This window comes from Lithobates pipiens, unplaced genomic scaffold (genome assembly GCF_037356315.1).
Source record: "Lithobates pipiens isolate NorthernLeopardFrog02 unplaced genomic scaffold, aLitPip1_a1.2 Scaffold_8, whole genome shotgun sequence".
NCBI classification, from domain to species: Eukaryota; Metazoa; Chordata; class Amphibia; order Anura; family Ranidae; genus Lithobates; species Lithobates pipiens.
Genome location: NW_027507903.1, coordinates 498466768 through 498489404, shown reverse-complemented (window position 1 = coordinate 498489404; position 22637 = coordinate 498466768). Strand labels below are relative to the sequence as shown.

At 45.0% G+C, this 22637-nt stretch overlaps 1 protein-coding gene across 5 annotated transcripts in view; it reads left to right on the top strand.

Moving 5' to 3' along the window:
- Positions 1 to 22637, top strand: part of CYREN (cell cycle regulator of NHEJ) — a 47879-nt gene that overhangs the window by 12926 nt on the left and 12316 nt on the right. The window contains exon 1 of one of the 5 annotated variants that reach the window (XM_077469178.1): positions 11766 to 11973. The exons of the other annotated variants lie outside the window; for them this stretch is intronic. Coding sequence (XP_077325304.1) covers positions 11781 to 11973 — 193 coding nt within the window. The 5' untranslated portion in view covers positions 11766 to 11780. Of the gene's footprint in view, positions 1 to 11765; positions 11974 to 22637 lie in introns of those variants that run through there. 5 annotated transcript variants of the gene reach the window in all.

The following is a 22637-nucleotide window of genomic DNA, read 5'->3' as shown; positions in this document are numbered from 1 at the left end:
AGCCAAACATAGGATGTTGAAGGCCCTTCTATTTGCCAAAATGATAATATCGGTAAATTCAACAAAATTTGGAAACCTTGGGTTAAACATTTTTTGCCCCATGACTTTAATTATTCATTGTTGTTGCCGCAATAATTCCTTTTATAATTTTTTTATTTTTATTTTTTCATTCATGATATGCATTTTTTGGTTGTGGGCTGCACTACCACAATGGAAGTCTCTTCCTTCTCTTTCTTTCTTCCCTCCCTTTCTCTCTTCTTCCTATCTTTTCTTATCCCAATGGATAAGGGAATCTCTCTTCTTACACATATGGTTTTATATTTTGAAATTCTCAAGCACTGTCTTTTATTTTCTCTGATATTTCTCTTAATTCTTATATTTTTGATCTAATATAAATGGCATGTGTAATCCAGTGGCAGCCCGTCCATAAGGGGCGGATGGGAGCCGCCCCCCTATGCCAGTCACAAAAAAAAATGTCCCTTTAAAAAAAAAAAAAAAAAAGTTCCTTTAAGTGCACTGTTGAAGCGTCATGCCAATGCAATCCTGTGATTGCAGGCAAGACGCTTCATTTATGGTGTTTTTTTGATGCCCTGTGGCGCTGTGCAGTGCGCCTCTAGACGCTCATTGGGGCATTCTCCTTCATGTCTGGGTGGTGCTGTCCTCGGGCCGGCGTGTCACTTCCTGTTTCAGCTGTATGTGAATGGAGAAGCCAGGTATGTGTTACAAACAGCCTGTATTTGTCTATCACTGTATATTTTCTTCTGTGATCAGAGGGAGCTGTGCTTCACCTCTGCCCTGCCTGAAATCAACCTCCTCTCCAGCCCTTTACCCGACAATGTGCTGAAGCCTTCATTACACATCTCCTGTATGTGTATACCACGAGGGCTCCCAGCACTGCGTCCTCCTAGAGTCATCCTGTACAGGTCTGCGTCTCTCTCTCTCTCTCTCTCTCTCCCCCCCCCCCGTGTTCTCTCGTGTGTGTGTGTCTCTCTCTCAGGTGTGTCTCTCTCATCCATGTTCTCTCATCTGTGTCTCGCTCTCATCTGTGTCTCTCTCTCGCTCTCTCTCTCTCATCTGTGTTTCTCTCGTCTCTGTCTGTCTGTCTCGTCTCTGTCTGTCTGTCTGTCTCTCTGTCTGTCTCTCGTCTGTCTGTCTCTCGTCTCTCTTGTGTGTGTGTGTGTGTCTCTCTCTCTCTCTCTCTCTCTCTCTCTCTCTCTATCTGCATATATATCTATATTTATCTATCTGTATCTATCCATCTATCTATCGGCCCCATCATGGGCAAGTGACGTTGGGGGGGGGGGGGGGGGGGTTTGGGGTTTTGTGTGCGCCCCCCCTAAAAAAATGGAGCACCAGCCGCCACTGGTGTAATTTATGATTGGAATACCTAGACCCCCCTTATGTCTTTTGCAATATTTAAAATGATTTTGGTTTTAAATATGCTTTATACAGCTTTGCCCCCACCCATCCACAGTTTGTGCCCATCAGGGGAGGATGGGTGGTTTGGAGGCATGTTTGATTAAATACACCAATGTTTTTGGGGTTCTAATGTTGGCTATTTAAGTGAATCTATATTATTATAAGTCTTATTTTCAGATATAATTCCTGTTGAACATAGTTACTTTTATATACTCATTTTTTATTATTCATGATTTGACCGTTTCCCATGTATAAGCCTTAATAAAAATAATTAAACACAAAGTTTCCTATATTAGAACTGTAACGCTCCCCGCTTTTTGTTTTCTTTTTCTTTTATTTCTGTTGTTCTTCTCGTGTTTTTTTTTTTATTTTACTGTTTTCCCTTCTTTAAAGCGGGAGTCCGCCGGGACTCCGCGTTTTTTTTTTTTTTAAAAGCCAGCAGCTACAAATACTGCAGCTGCTTACTTTTAAAATAGTGACACTTACCTGTCCAGCGCGTCCGCGATGTCGGCACCCGAAGCCGATCTCTCGATCGTCTCTCGGGTACTGCCGCCGCCATCTTGGGTATGGGAATCAGGAAGTGGAGCCTTTCGGCTTCATTTCCTGGTTCCCTACTGCGCATGCGCGAGTCGCGCTGCGCAATAAGGATGGACCCGCTGCCTCTGGGATCTGTGTGTTTCCCAGCAGGCAGTGGGGGACTTTCAGAAAGGGGCGTAATCTACGCCCCTTTCCGCAGAGAGCTATCCCGGAAGTGGGTGCAGATACCTGTACTGTACAGGTACCTGCACCCCCCTCCCCCCTGAAAGGTGCCAATTGTGGCGCCGGAGGGGGGGAGGGTTCCGATGAGCGGAAGGTCCACTTTAGGGTGGACCTCCGCTTTAAGGAAATAAGTATGTAGGATGCAGAATAATGTAATGATGGTTATTTAAGTGAATTTATATACGACAATGTAATGTAATGAGATTATAACACTATGTATGTGCCTTGAGGTGCTTCTCAAATGGTTGTATGGACTTTTGTAAAAATCATAAAAAGAAATAAAGGAGTTAAAAAAAAAAAAATGCAAAAAATGCAGTCAGACTACATAGGCAATAATGAATTTGAGCACCTTTCTGTTTTCTTTATTACTGTACTATTTGTTGCCACTAGGATTAAAATACTACACAGGCCACAACAGTTGTGTCTCTAGTGGGCAGATAAGCCGCCTGCATTGCACTCCAGTCAACAATGCTCCCTAAAAACAAAGAAAAAACCCACGTTTTACCGTTTATGCAGCCCGACTGGATTATAAAAACAAAATAAAAATCTTTAATTGGGCTTTAAGAGACTTTTTGCAGGGAACCTGTGTTTTTATTGTATCAAGGTGACAAGGTCACTTTTAAAGGGAACATATAGAGCTTTTTAAAAGAAAAGAAAAAAGATTATGGGGAATATCTGTGGTTTTTATTTTTCTGGATAGGCTAGCTGCCTGGCTCTCATTCGTTTGCTTTAATACATTGAGTCACACACTTGTTATAGATGTATATAATTTACAGGTCTACCTCACTAGCTGTAAGCCATAATCATCAAAATTAAAAGAAAGAAATGCTTGTAATGAATCTATGTCATATATGTTTCACTTTTTGAATTGAATTAATGAAATAAATTAACTTTTTGATGCAATTCTAATTTTTTGAGAGGTGGATTTGCCTTTAGTAAATAACCCCCATTGTGTTTTTTTTCAAAATTTTCGCTTTTGTTTATAGCGCAAAAAAAAAAAAAAAAAACGCAGAGGTGATTAAATACCACCAAAAGAAGACTCTATTTGTGGCCTGGTCATTTAGCAGCCAAATCTTCCGGGGCTGAAATGATTAACGTGAATTAATTCAGCAGGTGGAATGAAACATCCCTTTAGTAAGCTTTGTAATGTGTACAGTGGTGATTTCCTAATCTGTACATGTAAATCTATCTGAGTAAGGCAGTTAATCCCATGTGAGGTTAAAGATAAAACTGCTGAGGCTGGAATTTGGAATTCCCCTGAGCACAAATGGCAGTTACTTTCGTTTCTCTTTCCTGGAACTGTATTCACTTCTTTTAAACTGCTGTCAACAAAAACAGTTAAGTCACATGGTGTTCGCCTTCCATAAAAAAAAAAAAAAACATATATATACAGTGAGGGAAAAAGTATTTGATCCCCTGCTGAGTTTGTATGTTTACCCACTGATAAATGATCAGTCTATAATTTTAATGGTAGGTTTATGTGAGAGACAGAATAACAAAATGATCCAAAAAAAAGTTATAAATTGATTTACATTTTAATGAGTGAAATAAGTATTTGATCCCTTCACAAAACATGACATAGTACTTGGTGGCAAAACCCTTGTTGACGATCCTCTGCAAGTCATTAATGTTTTGAGGCTGACGTTTGGTAACCCGAACCTTCAGCTCCCTCTATGGGATTAAGGTCTGGAGACTGGCTAGGCCACTCCAGGACCTTAATGTTGTTCTTCTTGAGCCACTCCTTTGTTGCCTAGGCCATGTGTTTTGGGTCATTGTCATGCTGGAATACCCATCTACAACCCATTTTTGATGCTCTGGCTGAGGGAAGGAGGTTCTCACCCAGGATTTGATGGTACATGGCCCTGTCCATCGTCCATTTGATGCAGTGAAGTTGTCCCTTGGCAGAAAAACACCCCCAAAGCACAATGTTTCCACCTCAATGTTTGACGGTGGGGATGGTGTTCTTGGGGTTACAGGCAGCATTCCTCCTCCTCCTCCAAACACGGGAAGTTGAGTTGATGCCATAAAGCTCCATTTTGGTCTCATCTGACCACAACACTTTCACCCAGTTTTCCTCTGAATCATTCAGATGTTCATTAGCAGACTTCAGATGGGCCTGTACATGTGCTTTCTTGAGCAGGAGTCTTGCAGGATTTCAGTCCTTCACAGCGTAGCGTGTTACCAATTGTTTTCTTGGTGACTATGGTCCCAGCTGCCTTGAGGTTATTGACGAGATTCTCCCGTGTAGTTCTGGGCTGATTCCTCAACGTTCTCGTGATCATTGGAACTCCACAAGGTGAGATCTTGCATGGAGCCCCAGACCAAGGCAGTTATTTTGTGTTTCTTCCATTTGTGAATAATCGCACCAACTGTTGTCACCCTCTCACCAAGCTGCTTGCCGATGGTCTTGTAGACCATTTCAGCCATGTGTAGGTCTACAATCTTGTCCCCGACATCATTGGACAGCTCTTTGGTTTTGGCCATGGTGGAGAGATTGGAATCTGCTTCTGTGAACAGGTGCCTTTTATACAGGTAACAAGCTGAGATTAGGAGCACTCCCTTTAAGAGAGTGCTCCTCATCTCAGCTCGTTACCTGTATAGAAGACACCTGGGAGCCAGAAATTTTGATGATTATTAGGGGATCAAATACTTATTTTACTAATTAAAATGCCAGCTAAATTCTAACTTTTTTTTAAATGTGTTTTTTCTGGATATTTTTGTTGTTGTTCTGTCTCTCACTGTTAAAATAAACCTACCATTATAATTATAGACTGATAATTTTTTTGTCAGTGGGCCAATGTACAAAAAAATCAGCAGGGGATCAAATATTTTTTCCCTCACTGTGTGTGTGTGTGTGTGTGTGTGTGTGTGTGTGTGTGTGTGTGTATAAATATATTTGACTTTTTTTTTTTTTTTTTACGAATTAACAAAATGGAAAGGTAATGAACAGAATTACAATCCAAATCAAATAATTCCTTCTGTATTCAATACTATTGTAAGTGTACTGTCTGCCCTAATGTTGTTGTACCCCCCCTCCCGCCGCTTCCCGGGCTTATCTGACCCATCGTAAAGCCAGAGGACAATACAATGTAGTCATTAGCTGGGCATGGAAACAAGTAAGGCCAAGATGGCCACCACTTGTCTCTATGCCCTTGGAGAACCGGAGTGACATCTGACGTCACCTCTGGTGCCCTCTGTGCGCAGAAGTGAATGCATATGTAAGTCACGCCCATATGTAAATGGTGTTCAAACCATACATGTGAGGTACTACTGCTATCGTTAGAGCAAGAGCAATAATTCTAGCACAAGGCCTCCTCTGTAAGGCTTGATTCACACTAATGCGTTTTTTGATGCATTTTGCAGAAATGCAGGGACATTTTTTTAACATGGGTTCCTAGGGAACATCAATGCATTTTCGTGCCTCTTGCTTTTTTAGAAGGGGCGGGGACTCTTTTTTTTTTTTTTTGGGTTCGGAGGGGACCCCCCCACACCAAAAAATAAAAATAAATGGCGTGGGATCCCCTCAAAAATCCATACCAGATCCTTATCCGAGCATGCAGCACGGCAGGTCAGGAAAGCAAGCGCCCCCCCTCCTGAACCATACCAGGCCGCATGCCCCGCAAAATGAGGGATGGGTGCTTTGAGGCAGGGGGGGGCTCTGCGCCCCCCCACCCCAAAGCACCTTGCCACCCATGTTGATTGGGACAAGGGGCTCTTCCCAACAACCCTTGCCCAGTGGCTGTAGATGGCTCCGGGCGGGGGCATGTCGGAATCTGGAAGCCCCCAGATCCTGCCCCCCCCCCCATGTGAATGAGGTAGTAGTGTTATCAAAAACGGTCTACTGTATTTTTTAAGTCTTTTATTAAAAATATCTTCCCCCGCATCTTCTTCCGATCTTCTCCAGCATCTTCCTCCTCTGGTCTTCTTCTCCCACAGCTTCTTCCGCTCTTCTTCTTTCTCCTGTCTTCTTTGTCCGGTTTTCTTCTTCCTCTGCCACCGCCGACCCTCCTTCGATGCTACATCCCAGTGATCTGTCTGTGCCGATGTCAAGCATGTCTTGGATAACGATGGGGGCGTGGCCATTTGATGACGTCATCCAGGGGCCCGCCCCCTTGTGACGTCCTGGACCCATCATGCCCTGGGCGGTGACATCTGGATGACCAAGAGCATAGAGACAAGTGGTGGCCATCTTGGCCTCACTTGTCTCCATGCCCAGCTAACGACTGCATTGGATTGTTCTCTGGCTTCCCTTTCCTGACCTGCCGGGCTGCATGCTCGGATGAGGGCCTGGTATGGATTTTGGGTGGAGGGTCCCCTCTGAATCCATACTAGACCCAAGGGCCTGATATGGACCTGGGGGAGACCCCGCAGGGTTTTTTTTTTTTTTCAGCCGGCAATTTTTACATTCAGCGGGGAAGCCCGCTGACAGCTGATGACTCATCGGTTGTTAGTGACATGGCATCCGGCTTCCTGGCCCCCTCCTTAGCAACCAGCTATATATGGTGTAAAAGAAGAAGAAACGCAAATCACGGTAAAAACGCGTGTCCAAAAATGTGGCAAGCACCGCAAAAAGCACTGCAGAAACTCTCAAAAGCAATATGCATAGATGTGAATAGAGCCTAACTCTAAACAAGTAACCTGTAAAAATGTACCTAGATCTTTAAGTACCATGGTTTGTCGTCATTCCATGAGCGTGTGCAATTTTAACCACTTTGCACTGGGTGCTTGACTTTCTGGGGGTATATCTGAATGATGCCTGTAGCTACAGACAAAATTCAGATATTGGCTTTTTCAGCCGGCGATTCCCTGCACCATAAGAACGATCATATCGGCTGTTCCGCCGCTTGATCGTTCTTACGGGCGACGGGGGGGGGGGGAAATTTTTTTTTACATGTAGGAGAGAAATGTCAGAATTGGCCTCGGTGTGAAGTGGTTAAAGCATTGCATATTAGGTGTCTAATTGCTCCACATAACTTCATCTTTCACATTATATAAAAAATAGGGTAAATATTATGTGTTGTTGTTGTTTTTTTTTTTTTCTCATTAAAGTGTATTTTTTCATCAAAAAATTGATTTTGAAAGACCGCTACACAAATACTGTGTGACATAAAATATTGCAACGATAACCATTTTATTCTCTAGGGTCTCTGTTTAAAAAATACTGATTTAAACTTTTAAACAAAAAGTTACAGAAATGGGTTCTTAAAGCGGAGGTCCACCCTAAAGTGGACCTTCCGCTCATTGGAATCCCCCCCCCTCCGGCGCCACAATTGGCACCTTTCAGGGGGGAGGGGGGTGCAGGTACCTGTACAGTATCCCACTTCCGGGATAGCTCTCTGCGGAAAGGGGCGTAGATTACGCCCCTTTCCGAAAGTCCCCCGCTGCCTGCTGGGAAACGCACAGATCCCAGAGGCAGCGGGTCCATCCTTATTGCGCAGCGCGACTCGCGCATGCGCAGTAGGGAACCGGGAAATGAAGCCGAAAGGCTCCACTTCCTGATTCCCATACCCAAGATGGCGGCGGCAGCACCCGAGAGACGATCGAGAGATCGGCTTCGGGTGCCGACATCGCGGGCGCGCTGGACAGGTAAGTGTCACTATTTTAAAAGTCATCAGCTGCAGTTTTTGTAGCTGCTGGCTTTTAAAAAAAAAAAACGCGGACTCCCGCTTTAAAGCGGACCTTCGCCTAGGTTCACACTGCTGCGGGATTGAAATCGTGCAAGTTCAGCTGAACTCGCACGGTTTCATACCCGCATGTGAGTCCGACTTCAGGGGTGATTTCAGAGACATCTGTGCGGGTTCCTGCACAGATGTCAATTGAAATAGCACCTGTAGTTGCCAAAAGTAGTACAGAAACTACCGCAATTTCGGCGTTACGCCAATTCGGATGCTGCTGTTGCCGGCAATAGCTGCCGATTTGGCCAAGTAGCATCAATGTGAACCTGGGCTTAAGCTTATTTTTTAAAGTTCTTCTTGAAGTAATCCTGTCCCACTCCTGTAATACCAAGATGGTGTTTGCTCCCAATGACTCTTGGGATATAATCTATAGAGTCTTCAGAAAGTGTTTTATTTTCTCTCCTTAGAGCTCTGTGCTTGAGTGGGCGAAGGAGCAGGGTGGAGAGGTGTGCCCATAGGCTGGGAATCTATGCTTTAGATCAGGCATCACTAAATGGCGGACCGCGGGCCGAATCCGGACCCAGTAGCAGCCATATCCGGCCCGCAGACTCGCAAATAGTTGCCTGTGTGTTTTCTATCCCCTGCCGGATTGCCAGCCCGCCGCTGCCGCTAAAATCCTTGATTTACACGTGAGGCTTGGCAGGTGTCTCCCTTTCATCATTGCATCACTCCCCTTCCTTATTCACACAAGCCTGGAAGCGCTGCAGGTCCGGACAAAGGGCGGGACTTATCAAGTTACGAAGTGGGTGATTGGTTGCTAGGCAGTGGGGCGGTCCCAGCAACCAATCACCCCCTTTTAACTTGAAAAGTCCCGCCCTTTGTCCGGACCTGCCATGCGTGCTTCCCGGCTTGTGTGAATAAGGTAGGGCAGTGTGGGGAGGAAGGGGGAATGCTGCGATGATGAAAGGGACATTCGGACGCTGTAATGTTGAGGGAGGACTGATGGAGTGGGATCTGTAATGGGGGGTCTGTATTACGGGGGTCTGTGATGGAGTGGGGTCTGCATTGGGGGGGATCTGTGATGGAATGGGGTCTGCATTGGGGGGGAATCTGTGATGGAATGGGGTCTGTGATGGAGTGGGATCTGTATTAGAGGGGTCTGTGATGGAGTGAGGTCTGTGATGGAATGGGGTCTGTAACGGGGGGCCTGTGATGGAGTGGGGCCGTTAATGGGGGATCTGTATCGGGGGGGTCTGTGATGGAGGGGGATCTGTATCGGGGGGGGTCTGTGATGGAGGGGGATCTGTATCGGGGGGGGGGGGGTCTGTGATGGAGGGGGATCTGTATCGGGGGGTCTGTGATGGAGGGGGATCTGTATGGGGGGGGGGGGGTCTGTGATGGAGGGGGATCTGTATCGAGGGGGATCTGTATCGGGGGGGGATCTGTATTGGGGGGGGGAGTCTGTGATGGAGGGGGATCTATATCGGGGGGGGAGTCTGTGATGGAGGGGGATCTATATCGGGGGGGAGTCTGTGATGGAGGGGGATCTGTATCGGGGGGAAGTCTGTGATGGAGGGGGATCTGTATCGGGGGGAAGTCTGTGATGGAGGGGGATCTGTATCGGGGGGGGATCTGTATCGGGGGGGGAGTCTGTGATGGAGGGGGATCTATATCGGGGGGGAGTCTGTGATGGAGGGGGATCTATATCGGGGGGGAGTCTGTGATGGAGGGGGATCTATATCGGGGGGGAGTCTGTGATGGAGGGGGATCTGTATCGGGGGGAAGTCTGTGATGGAGGGGGATCTGTATCGGGGGGAAGTCTGTGATGGAGGGGGATCTGTATCGGGGGGAAGTCTGTGATGGAGGGGGATCTGTATCGGGGGGAAGTCTGTGATGGAGGGGGATCTGTATCGGGGGGAAGTCTGTGATGGAGGGGGATCTGTATCGGGGGGAAGTCTGTGATGGAGGGGGATCTGTATCGGGGGGAAGTCTGTGATGGAGGGGGATCTGTATCGGGGGGGAAGTCTGTGATGGAGGGGGATCTGTATCGGGGGGAAGTCTGTGATGGAGGGGGATCTGTATCGGGGGGAAGTCTGTGATGGAGGGGGATCTGTATCGGGGGGAAGTCTGTGATGGAGGGGGATCTGTATCGGGGGGAAGTCTGTGATGGAGGGGGATCTGTATCGGGGGGAAGTCTGTGATGGAGGGGGATCTGTATCGGGGGGAAGTCTGTGATGGAGGGGGATCTGTATCGGGGGGGTCTGTGATGGAGGGGGATCTGTATCGGGGGGAAGTCTGTGATGGAGGGGGATCTGTATCGGGGGGGTCTGTGATGGAGGGGGATCTGTATCGGGGGGGGGGGGGGGTCTGTGATGGAGGGGGATCTGTATCGGAGGGGATATCTGTGATCGAGGGATCTATGATGGAGTGGGGTCTGTATTAGGGGGGGATCTGTTATGGAGTGGGGTCTGTGATGGGGGGGGGGGGGATATGTGATGGAGTGAGGATCTGTGCTGAGGGGGGGGGTCTGTGGTGAAGAGGATCTGTAATGGGGGATGTGTTTGTGGGGGGGGTCTGTAATGAGGTGGGGGGCTCTGTGATGGGGTCTTTAAAAGGACACATTGTGATGAGTCTGTAATGGGTTGCGGGGTTTCTGATGGGGGGACTGTGATGTAAAAGTGAGAAATGTGCTCTGAAGGGGGGACTGAGGGCACTGATGTAAGGGCTTGTCCACACTTGTGCAGAGATCTGTTTTTCTGCCCTAGAAAAACCCAGGTATCTACAAGGGCAATAGAAAACAATTGTGATGTGCACGGGAGGCTGTAATGTGAAGGATCGGAGTCATGACCAATATGACATTCGGACCTCCGCGGGAAGAAAATTTTACTGACCGGACCCCCGTGAATTTTAATTCAGTACCCCTGCTTTAGATTAAACCTTTTTTCAGTTAAGACACCCTTTGTGTACAATTTTAATCACAAAGGCACCCCGTTCTAAATTTTAAAAAGCTAAACTAATAGTTTTGTATAATGTAGCAACATCCACATGCATAGGACACCCAACAGTAATGGTGATTTATTTTTCCAAAGCAAATACAGCTTTGCACACTGGTACTGACTAGTATTCTAATGTTTCTGTTCTTCCTCTGGTTTCTCTCTCTCTATCAGCTAATGTGACCCCAGTGCTGATGGAGAGAGGAAGGGGACAGGCAAACAAGGATGCTGTGCAGGTGCGCAGTGTCCTCCTTATCAACTGATGACGTCATTGGTTGTTAGGATACTGGCCACTAGAAGGTTCTAATGGTGTACAATGAAAAGCTGTGGCTTTGTGTAACTAATATGCAGGTTTGATCCACCCACTGACTTGTACAGTAAAACCTTGGTTTGAGAGCATTTTGCAAGACGAGCAACATTTTGTAATAAAGTTTGACTTGATATACAAGGAGCGTCATGTCACAACTGAGTATAAAAGAGAAGAGAGGCGCCTCTAAGTGTAGTAATATGGTTACATTTAATGATGGGATAACATTTAGCAACATATTGCTACACTTAGAGGCGCCTCTCTTCTCTTTTATACTCTGCAGCTCCTGCTGGATTTTGCTCTAATCCCCTTGTGGAGGCTTCTATTTATGGATGGACATGGTTTATGGTTACACAACCTGGTCACATTGCTATAATCTTTTTATATGGACTATAAACGAAAGGATTTATGAATAAATGGTTATGGAATGAATCATTTGAGTTTCCATGATTTCTAATGGGGAAACTCGCTTTGATATACAAGTGCTTTGGATTACAAGCATGTTTCTGGAATGAATTATGCTCGCAATCCAGGGTTTTACTGTATACAGTTTTTGGGCAATCTCTAGGTATTTTACCAAGCCACACTTGAAGGCACCCTGGTTAAAAAAGGCTGCTTTAGCGTGCAGAGGAGGGCAGAGGGGGAGGACAGGAGGCGTGTCCAGAGGCTCAGGATCACTGCTTGAGAATGTGGAGGAGGTGGGTGGAGAGGCGTGTCCATAGGCTGGGGATCTGTGCTTGTGTGGTTGAGCGAGTGGAGGAGGAGGGCAGAGGAGCGGGTCCAGAGGCTCCTGTATATGGTTGTAAGAGTGAGCTTGGACTTTCATCCAGTGATCCACGAGCCACAAGAGGAGGATTAGAACGGTACATCTACTGGCAAGGTGTGTGTCTGTGATTGTCTATGTCATCCATATCCTGGAAGAAAGTGATGCTAGCCTCATCTGCCCACACAGCACATGTGAGTGCTGTACTAATAAATCATTCCATAGCAAATACAGCCTTTTGTTCAAATTGAACTTCCTAATTCTCATTAACCATATCTCTGGCTGCTGCGGTTTTTTTTTTCCTTAGTGATTAAAAGAGCTTGAACGGTACATCTCGAAACCCCAGTCTGCTTTGATATTCTTGTCTGGGAAAGAGCTTGGTGATGCAGTATAAGTACCTTGTGTCTTGGTACTGAGCTCAGTCTTGCCATGGTGTATGTCTCTCACCCAGTATTAAGCATCCTACACAGCTGTTTGTTTCAGTTAATGACTGTGTTTCAACCTTTCAAACAACAAAAGACTAGCAGCATCTAGTGGCACAAATGAGTTATTGCAGGGGCAGCTCCAGATTGAAGGTGAGTGTTGCAGTGAAAGCTACATTGTTATTTTTAATACAGCTGACTGTTGGATGATGAAGGTTTTTTTTTCTTAAAAGAGTAGTAAATGCAGAAGGCTTTTTTTAGATAAGACTTTCTGTGTGTAGCAGCCACCCCAGCAACCCCCTAATTACTTGGTGCCTTAGCCATCTGGGACTCTCCTCCTGATTGGCTGAGTCACAGCAGCGGTGCCATTGGCTCCCACGGCTGTCAATCAAAGTCAGTAAGCCAATCAGGGGAGAGAGGGGACAGGACCGGGTTGGGGCTCCATGTCTGAATGGACACAGGGATCTGTGATTCGGCTCGGGTGCCCCATAGCAAGCGACAGGACGGAGGGGCCAGGAGCAGCGAAGAGGGACCCGTGAAGAGGGGGATTGGGGCTGCTCTGTGCAAATCCAACTGCACAGAGGAGGTGAGTATAATATGTTTTGTTATTTTAAAAAAACAAGACTTTACAATCACTCCAATCTACTTTACCTGCGTTTTTATAGAGCCTTTGAAACACTTTTGTGAACAAACCAAATGTGCTTTAAAAGCTTGAATTATTAAATACTGAATAAGCCAATGTAAGAAATTACCTGTAGACTGACATTGAAAAAGAGGAATGGTAAAGCACAGTCACTGACCAATAATACTAAGCAGAACCTGTGTATGTAGTTAACAATTATCATTGCCTATATGTGCTTATACACTGAGCACAATTATAAACGCAACACTTTTGTGTTTGCCCCTATTTATCATGAGCTGAACTCAAAGATCTAAGACTTTTTCTATGTACACAAAGGGCCGATTCCTCTAAAATATTCTCCACAAATCTGTCTAAGCCCAGGTTCACACTGAGCTGCGGGAATAAAGCCCTGCGAGTTTGGCTGAACTCGCACGATTTCAGCTGTGATTTCAGACATCTGTGTGGGTTTCTAAACAGATGTCAATGGAAATCGCACCCCGAATTCGCAAAAAGTAGTACAGAAACTACTTTCTGAAATCGGTGCGGCGTCGCACCAATTAGGGGGCGGTGCCATTGCTGCCAATTGCCGTTGATTTGTCAAATCGCACCAATGTGAACCAGGGCTAATGCCCCGTACACACGTTCCGATTATCGGACCACAAAAGTCGCTTTCGGACAGATCGTTCGATAATCTGATCGTTAGTACGCAGCTTTCGACAGCCGATCACGACAGTCCGTCCAACTAAATCCTAAGGGACATTGCACTCTCAGTTCCTCTCCATCTTTGTCTCTCTCTTTCTGTTCTACTCCATCCTTCTTTCTCTCTCTCTCTGGCCCTCTGCATACTCTTTACTCTCTGTTAACCTGGCCACACGCCACTTCAGTCGGCTGAATAAAAAATTAACAGATTCCTCCATCCACCTTGTTTGTGTGAATGGGGGAATCTATTAGTTGCTCCTGGCGAACCATGGCCCAGGCCCGGACCCGGACTGAGTGACTGTTCCATTCAGAGGACCGTGGCTTTGCCATTAAGCTGCCTGTGTGTCATTTCTTTTTAGCAGGGCAGACGGTGGGAGGTGCAATTGGTCTGGATGGAGGGTGGGAGCTACCCTGCTTTCAAGTTATCAAGGGACTGGTTGATTGCTATGACGTGGGGGTCCTAGCAACCAATCACCCACTTGTTAACAGGAAAAGTTGGGAAGCTCCCACCCTCTATTCAGACTGATCGCACCACCTGCCCTCTGCTGTGAAAGGTAGGAGGGGAAGGGGAGATGAGCACACTGATTTACAGGAAGGAAGTGCTATAATATAAAAGTGATGGCTGTACTGTAAAAGGTGGGACTTTGATGTGAAGGGGGATTGCAATGTAAAGGGGATGCTATTATGTAAAGGGGACTGCATTCTAAAAGGGGGTACTTTTATGTGAAGGGGGGGCTGTAATGTAAGGACTGCAATGTAAAGGAGGTGAGGCTGTGATGCAAGAGTGGGGGACTTTATGAGATATAAAGATAGGGGACTGTGATGTAAAAGTGGGGAACCAGGTTGCAAAGGGGAGGAGTGTTATGTAAAGATTAGGGGACTGCAATGCTAAGGGGGAGGCTGTGATGTAAAGATGGGGAACTATGATGTTAAGGAGGTTGGACTGTGATTCAAAAGGGGGGACTGTATTGTGAAGAGGGGCTTTGATATAAAAGGGGGACTGTGATGTACATAGGGGAGAAGAATAAAGGGGGGGGGGGGCTGTGATTCAAATGGGGATAATGTGATTTAAAAAGAGGACTGTATTGTAAAGGGGGCTGTGATGTAAATGGGGGGGGGGGGGAGACTGTGATGTAAAGGGTGCCGAGTAAAAGAACAAACATGCAATCTGGACCCTATTATAACATTTTCACTTGTTGCTATCCAAATACACCGATCAGTGGCTGCAGCCATTGATCAAGAAATGTTTTCCAACATGTCCCTGACTTTTGTCAGGTGTCTCCTGACAAAAGTCAGTCAAACGATCAGCTTCCGTCAAGAGCGGATTGGCACACACTGATTGAAATGTATAAAGTTTCTGCTGAACTGGCCGAATTTTGATCAGCGTATGGCCAATTTTACACTCCATCTGTCCCTCTCTGTAGGTTTTTATCTGATCCTTTGTTTCTTTCTATCCTTCTCTGCTCCTCTCTACATGTCCCTCTTTCATTTATTCCCTATCTTTTCCTTTTATGCCTCTCTTATGTTCCTCTCTGTATAAGGCCCCTTTCACACCAGCGGACCAAATGGGTCCGCCTGTCCGTTTTTCAAGTGCACCCGATCAGACCACCAATTGTTCTCTATTGGAAGGCGGATGTAAACAAATGTGTCCGTTTACATTTACACCCCCCTAAAACAGATGGATGGAGATCCGTTCCCCATCTGCCTAGGGCAAGGATATGCCATTAATGGACCTCCAACTATTGCAGAACTACAAGTCCCATGAGGCATAGCAAAACTCTGACAACCACAGACATGGCACTCAGAGGCATGATGGGATTTGTAGTTTTGCAACAGCTGGAGGTCTGCTAATTGCATATGCCTGGTCTAGGGGATCGGATGACAGTCAGATGGAAACAAACAGGCGGACTGTTTCCATGTGACCGCCCCACAGAGAACAGCAGTATGTGTCTGCTCTGCATAGCAGAGACGACGTGGACCTGTCATCCACCTTCTCAGCGGGAATCAGAGGACAGATCCCCCCCCCCGAGTAGGCGGATCTGCTGATGGAATCCACTCCATGTGAAAGGGGCATTAGTCTTTGCCCTTGTACACACGGTCAGAGATTCCGACAACCAAATCCGTCAGACAAAGTTGCCGGAACATCCGATCGTTCGGAACGTGATGACGTAATTTTGTTACGATGGGACTACGTTCAGGCTAGTAGCCAATAGCTTTGATGTAGGAATTTGATCTGAGCATGTGTGGCACTTTGTCCGATCGGAATTCTCTACACATGATCGGAGTATGTCCGATCGGAGCATTTTGTCGGAAAATATTCCCAGCAAGTTGGAAAATTTGGTCCGACGGATATTCCGACGGAAACAGTCCGATGCAGACCACACACAGTCGGAATATCTGACAAAACGATCCGATTGGACACATTCCGTCGGAATCTCCGATTGTGTGTACAAGGGCTTACTCTCCCACTGTTCTTCTCCATGCCATTCTTTTCCCTGTGTCTCTCCTTTATGTTTCTCTCTATTCCTCATACTCTACCTGTGCCCTCCCCTCTCGTTCACGCCCTCACTCAGTGTCTCTTCCCCTCTCTGTGTACATACCAATCGTGTCAATGTTTGCTCTGTCGTTCCAGACACAGCAGACTCCTTTGTCAAGGTCACTGCTGAACACTGATATAAGAGCTTCCCATGAAGTGACTTTCACTTTCATTTACGTCCGTGCATTGCTGTTCCCCATGGCGTCTGCTGATATAAGAGAGGAATTGGACTGCTCTATCTGTCTGAACATTTTCAGTGAACCCATAATGTTGAGATGTGGGCACAACTTCTGCCATGACTGTATTGTTCAAGTGCTGGATACCCAAAAGCCACCTCGAGTTTATTCCTGCCCTGAATGCAGAGAAGAATTTTCAGAACGTCCTGCTCTGCAGAGGAACCTAATCCTGAGGAAAATGGTAGAGAGTGTCCTGTCTGCTCAGAAGGCTGAGGTTTTCTGCACTTATTGTGTGGACTCTCCTGTACCTGCTGTTAAATCTTGCTTGTTATGCGACGCATCTTTGTGTGATAAACACCTGAAAGTCCACAGCAAGTTGCAAGAACACATCTTAATTGAGCCCACTTCCTCCTTGGAGAACTGGAAATGCTCCATTCACAAGGAACTTTTGAAGTATTATTGCACTGAAGACTCTGCCTGTGTCTGCCTGACCTGCACTGTGGCTGGAGAACATAGAGGACACCAGGTGGAGACACTGGAGAAGGCTGCAGACAATAGGAGGAAGAAGCTGTTAAATAAGGTGCAGGAATTGGTTGTAAAGAGAGAGAAGACTCAAGAGAAGGTCTGGAGTTTACAGGAACATAAGAGAAAACTGCAAGAAGAAGCATCCGAAGCAACAGAAAGAGTCACTGTCCTGTTTAAAGCCATTAGGAGACAGCTGGAAGACTTAGAGAAGAGAGCCTTGAGGGAGATAACCAGACAACAAGACCAAACTTTTCTCCCAATCACTGATCTGCTGCAGAAGATGGACATGAAGACAAAGGAACTGTCGAAAAAGATAGATCACTTTGAGAAGATGTGCAACACACCTGATCCGCTCACTCTTTTACAGGAGTCAGATGATACAGGTGATACTGAGGATGGTGATGATGAGCTCAGAGACAGACAGGTCCATGGCATTGGAGATCTGGATATAACGCTAATCTCCAAATCACTGAACACAGTATCTGATGTGTTGACATTTATTAATCAAGGGATATATGTGAAAAGAATAGTGGATGTTGTATTAGATGAAAACACAGCTGGCAATAACATATGTATATCGAGCGACGGTAAAACTGCATATGAATCGAAATTCCAGAATCGCCCGGTGACCAAGGACAGATTTCATTATCCCCAGGTGATGAGCACCACAAGTTTTTCCTCTGGTCGGCACGGTTGGGAGGTAGAAATTAATAAATCAGATGATTGGAGAATTGGGATATGTTATCCTAGCATAGACAGGAAAGGGCAAAACTCAGGCCTAGGGTACGATAAAAAGTCCTGGTGTTTGCGGAGAAGGTTTGCTGAAAATTACACAGTCAGGCATGACAATCACATGGTGACTTTACCTCACAATATATCCAGTGGTAAAATTAGAGTGTGTCTGGATTATGAGGCTGGCCAGCTATCCTTTTATGAGCTGGGTAACCCAATTAAACACCTACACACCTTCACCACCACGTTTAGGGAGCCCCTCCATGCCACATTATGTGTCTGGGGTGGTAGTCTGAAGATATGTGGATAGGAGTGTGTGTGTGTGTGTATATATATGTATATATGTATATATATATATATATATATATATATATATATATATATATATATATATATATATATATATATATATATATATATATATATATATATATATATATAATTAAAAAAGGCCAAAAGTTACTATTGCTTATGCGTGAATGTTTTACTACTAGATGTTTATTATTTTTGTGTAGTTGATATCCTAATTATATGCTGAAGACTATATTACATTTATAGGATTAGCCTGCTAAAAGTGTATATTTTAGTTATAGGTCAGTATTAGTGGGCTGACTCATCCCCTGACTTCTTATATCTTTTGGGTACTCTAACAGTGATATCTTGCTGTAATTCTTGGCTCTGCTCCTGTACACCTGGGAGTTCCACCATCATGTGTTCCAGCACTTACTGTTACATTCTCCATATTATAAAATCAAAATCCAACAGGCAGTGAGGGAACCCAACATAATAGGCACAGCAGATGTGCAGAAATCCTATTATTAGAATCTTAATAGATAAAAGAGAATGTCAGAGGTAATAAAATGTATGTACAGTATAGACTATTTATTTTTTCCATTTTTTTAGAGTAGTGAAGGGTTAACACTTGCCAGCAGTGTTAATTCTGGCAGCAAATTTAGATTTAGTTTTAGTCTTAGTCTTAGGATGGCATTTTAGTTTTAGTCCCATTTTAGTCTTCTGCAATTGTTTTAGTTTTAGTCATATTTAGTCGACTAAATCTCCAGCAGTACATTTTAGTCGACTAAAATGTCCTACGTTTTAGTCAACTAAAATGTACTGAAGATTTAGTCAACTAAAATATCTAGTACATTTTAGTCAACTGAAACTCATTTTAGTTGACTAAAATCGAATGTGTGTAATTAAATAATAATACATTAGTTAGGGTGGGAGACTGAGATATAAAGATAAGGGACTGTGATGTAAAAGTGGGGAAGGAGGTTGCAAAGGGGAGGACTGTTATGTAAATATTAGGGGACTGCAATGTAAAGGGGGGAGGCTGTGATGTAAAGATAGGGAACTAAAGTGTTAAGGAGGTGGGACTGTGATGTAAAAGGGGGGACTGTATTGTGAAGAGGGACTTTGATGAGATTAAAAACTCTGCCAATCACATTCCACCTAAGGATATAAAATGAAATCTGCCTAGTGACCGGAATCGCTTCCTGATGACGTTGTAAGACGAAAACATACATCAAAGCGCATTCCAGTCGCGTCCGGGTCCTTAACTTGCAGTTTTGCGCATTACGGCGGTGGAACGCACGCCGACCCATGAGCTCCTGCTGGACGGCTGATGATCTCTGCACAGTAATACAAGCGAGTACCCTCAGTGCCAGGAGAAGGCGCTTTTAAATGTAAGCAGCCATTTGGCATTTTGTACATGTGTTTTTAAATAAACATTATTACACTATGGCACTTTCTCTGCTCTATTTTTGATGGGATAACATGGTGGAGAGGAGGTTGTTGTATGGAAGGCTATCTTGGTTCATCTCCAGTTGACAATTAAGCAAGTTTAAAGACCCACAAACCGAGCTTAATCTGACCTTCTTTTTAGTTAAAGTGTTTGTGAACCTATTTAACCAAGTCTATGCCAGACCCTCTATTAGAGCCTGGCATGGCACACTGTACATGTCTTTTAAAATATCGAGCATTGTGTATACAGTTTTAGGGTGATCTTCAGGCTGGACACATGACTTGTGGCTGCTGTATACCACCGATAGATGGATACTGCAAGAGGGGCCGTGATCTCCCTCTGACGTCAGCCGGGGAGATCACATGGCCGCTCAGCCTCTCCTACAGTAGCCCTGGAAACCGGCCAAGAGTCACATGACCAGCTTAAAAACATTGCTAAATCAGTATTTACAGTGCTCGTTTTTATAAAAGGCATGTACAGTGTGCTATGGCAGGCTATAATCGAGGCGGAGACAGACACAAGCATGGAACTGACAGGCAGGAAGGAGGGGGAGAGATGAGAGCAGAGCAGGGCTGCGGATGACGGAGGGACACAAATTGACCACTGTACAGTACATAGGGCATACAGGAAGTGGCAGGGTTTACACAGCACAAGCACTGTACTGTTTAATCTGCTTTAAGGGACCAGGATATAATTTTTTGGGGGTTAACGAACACTTTAACCACTTGCTGCCCGCCCGTCCACCCGCCCACCATCCACCCAATGACGGCTGGGCGGTGCGGCTCTCATTCTGGGTGGACATCATGTGATGGCCTCCTAGAATGACACTCTCACGCACCGGGGGCAAGCAGCGCAGCCACGGCTCTTTAACCATGTGATCGGCTGTGTCCAATCACAGCCAGTCACATGTAAACACGGAGTTGCTGGTAATTGGCACTCCTCGCCTCACACTAAGAGGTGAGGATAGGAGAGTCATTCAGCTGTATCTCCTCACAGAGGACATCTAGGGATGTAATAAGGGCACTAATAATCTGTGCCCTGATTACAATTAAGTGCCCACCAGTGCCAGCAATTCCACTGCCAGCAATCAGTGCCAACCAGTGCCCTCAATTGGCACCAATCTGTGCCAGCAATCAGTGGTCATCAGTGATGCCAGTCAGTGCTGGCTATCACTGCTGCCTATCAGTGCCGCCTATCTGTGCCCACCAGTGCCACGTATCTGTGCACAGTGCTGCCTATCAGTGCTTATCGGTGCCACATATCAGTGCCTATACGTGCAGCATATTCGTGCCTCCTCATCAGTGCCACCTAATCAGTGCCCATCAGTGAAGGAGAAAAATTACTTGTTTACAAATTTACTGACAGAAACTAAGAAAAAATTTTTTTTTCAAAATTCTTTGGTCTTTTTTTTATTTTTTATTTTTTTAGGGAAAAATAAAAAAACCCAGGGGTGATTAAATACCACCAAAAGAAAGCTCTATTTGTGTGAAGACAATGATAACAATTTCACATGGTTACATTGTAGCATGACCAAGCAATTGTCATTCAAAATGCTAAAAGCTGAAAAATGACTTCTGCAGGAAGGAGGTGTAAGTGCCCTGTATTGAGGTGGTTAAAGAGGTAATGTCTTCTTGGTGAGTAGGAAATCTCAACCACACACATTGGGTGCAACTGCTAAGATTACTGCTTATGGTGATGGCGTTAGGACTTGGCAATATATCACAGAATAATTTATGGACTTTTGAAGGATTTATTGAATCATTTTAACTGTATATTCACTTATCAAGCATGGTGCACTTTATTATGAATATTAAAGTGTAGTTCCACCCATATAAAAATCAGCAGCTACAAAAAGTATAGCTGCTGCTTTTTATTAATCAGACACTCACCAGTCCCAGGGTCCAGCGATGCGGGTGTACGAAGCCCCACTCCTCTCCGCGGTGTCAGCATTGTCACTGTGGGCGACCGGCTGTGGCTTCACACCTGGGCACGCGCTGCGCACTGTGACCTGCCAGGCAATCATCTGGGACCTGTGACGTGTACCAGATGATTGCCGAGAGGGAGGGGGAGAGGTGAAGTTGCTTCCGGCACCGCGGTGCCCCGGGAAGAAGTGGGAACTGGATCCCTCTAAAAAGAGGGTATCCACCCCCCCCCCCCCCCAAAAAAGAATGACATTGCAAATGTGGCATGTCAGGGGGTCACTTTCACTTAAAGCGGAAGTTAAATTTTTGGGTGGAACTCCACTTTAAGTTGGAATTGCAAAGGTTTATTTGATGTTTGTGACATTTCACGGATTATTGCTAGCACTTTAGTGCCCCCTACCACTGTTAAATATCACTCAAGTTAGCATTATCTATACTTTAAGAGGAGCAGCTTTTTATAAATCACATATTATTATATTATCTATAGCCCAAGGTTCATACAATAGCATCAATCATAGTAATTGGTGAGATCCCATTCAAAATGTAACCTTGATGGAATTTTGGTTTGAATGTGAAATATCCAGAACACCTCGAGTTTGCAGAGGGTCCTGAACAAATCTCCACCTCTTCTAGAGACTACAACTTTTTCAATGCCCTGTATTTGTAAGGCAGAGATATGGCCCCAATGAACATTATTGAAATGTCTTGCCACATTGGTACCATGCTCCTTTTTCGATATTGTATAAATGGTCATTAAGGCGGTCTCTCAGCCTTCTCGTAGTCCTGCCAATATATTGAATAGAGCATATTCTACAGGTAATTAAATATATAACATTCCTGGTATTACAGTTCATTAATTTCTTTATGGTAAATTCTGTTATTGGTTGTAGATCTAAATGTATCTCCCTTTAAGATGCAGGGGTAACACAGACAGTTAACCCCACACTTAAAATTACCCGTAAAATCCAACCAGGTTCTCCTCTGTGTCTTAGATTGAAAATCACTGGGAGATAGCAATCTACCTAGAGAGGTAACGATAAACTATCCTAATACCCCTGGATAATATCTTAGCATAATATAGTTTGATTCTCAAAAGGGTACTTTAACATAGGGTGACACTATGAAAGTACCAGTAGTGGGGTGCCAACGTCCCGAAATTGACTTAATTGAAAAATGACATAAAAGAGGTGGACTTTATAAGCATCCAAATAAAAAGACCTAAAAAGATGTTTTTATTATTTTATTAAAAATAGGTATAAAAAAGAAAAGTTAAATATAGTTATTATAATAACATATGAGATACAGTTAGTTTAATAGTATACCCTGTACATATAGACATTGACATCACATAGTAACCATATTCATAATCATAAGTTAGGAGCGGGCCCTAGAGCACTGCCTGA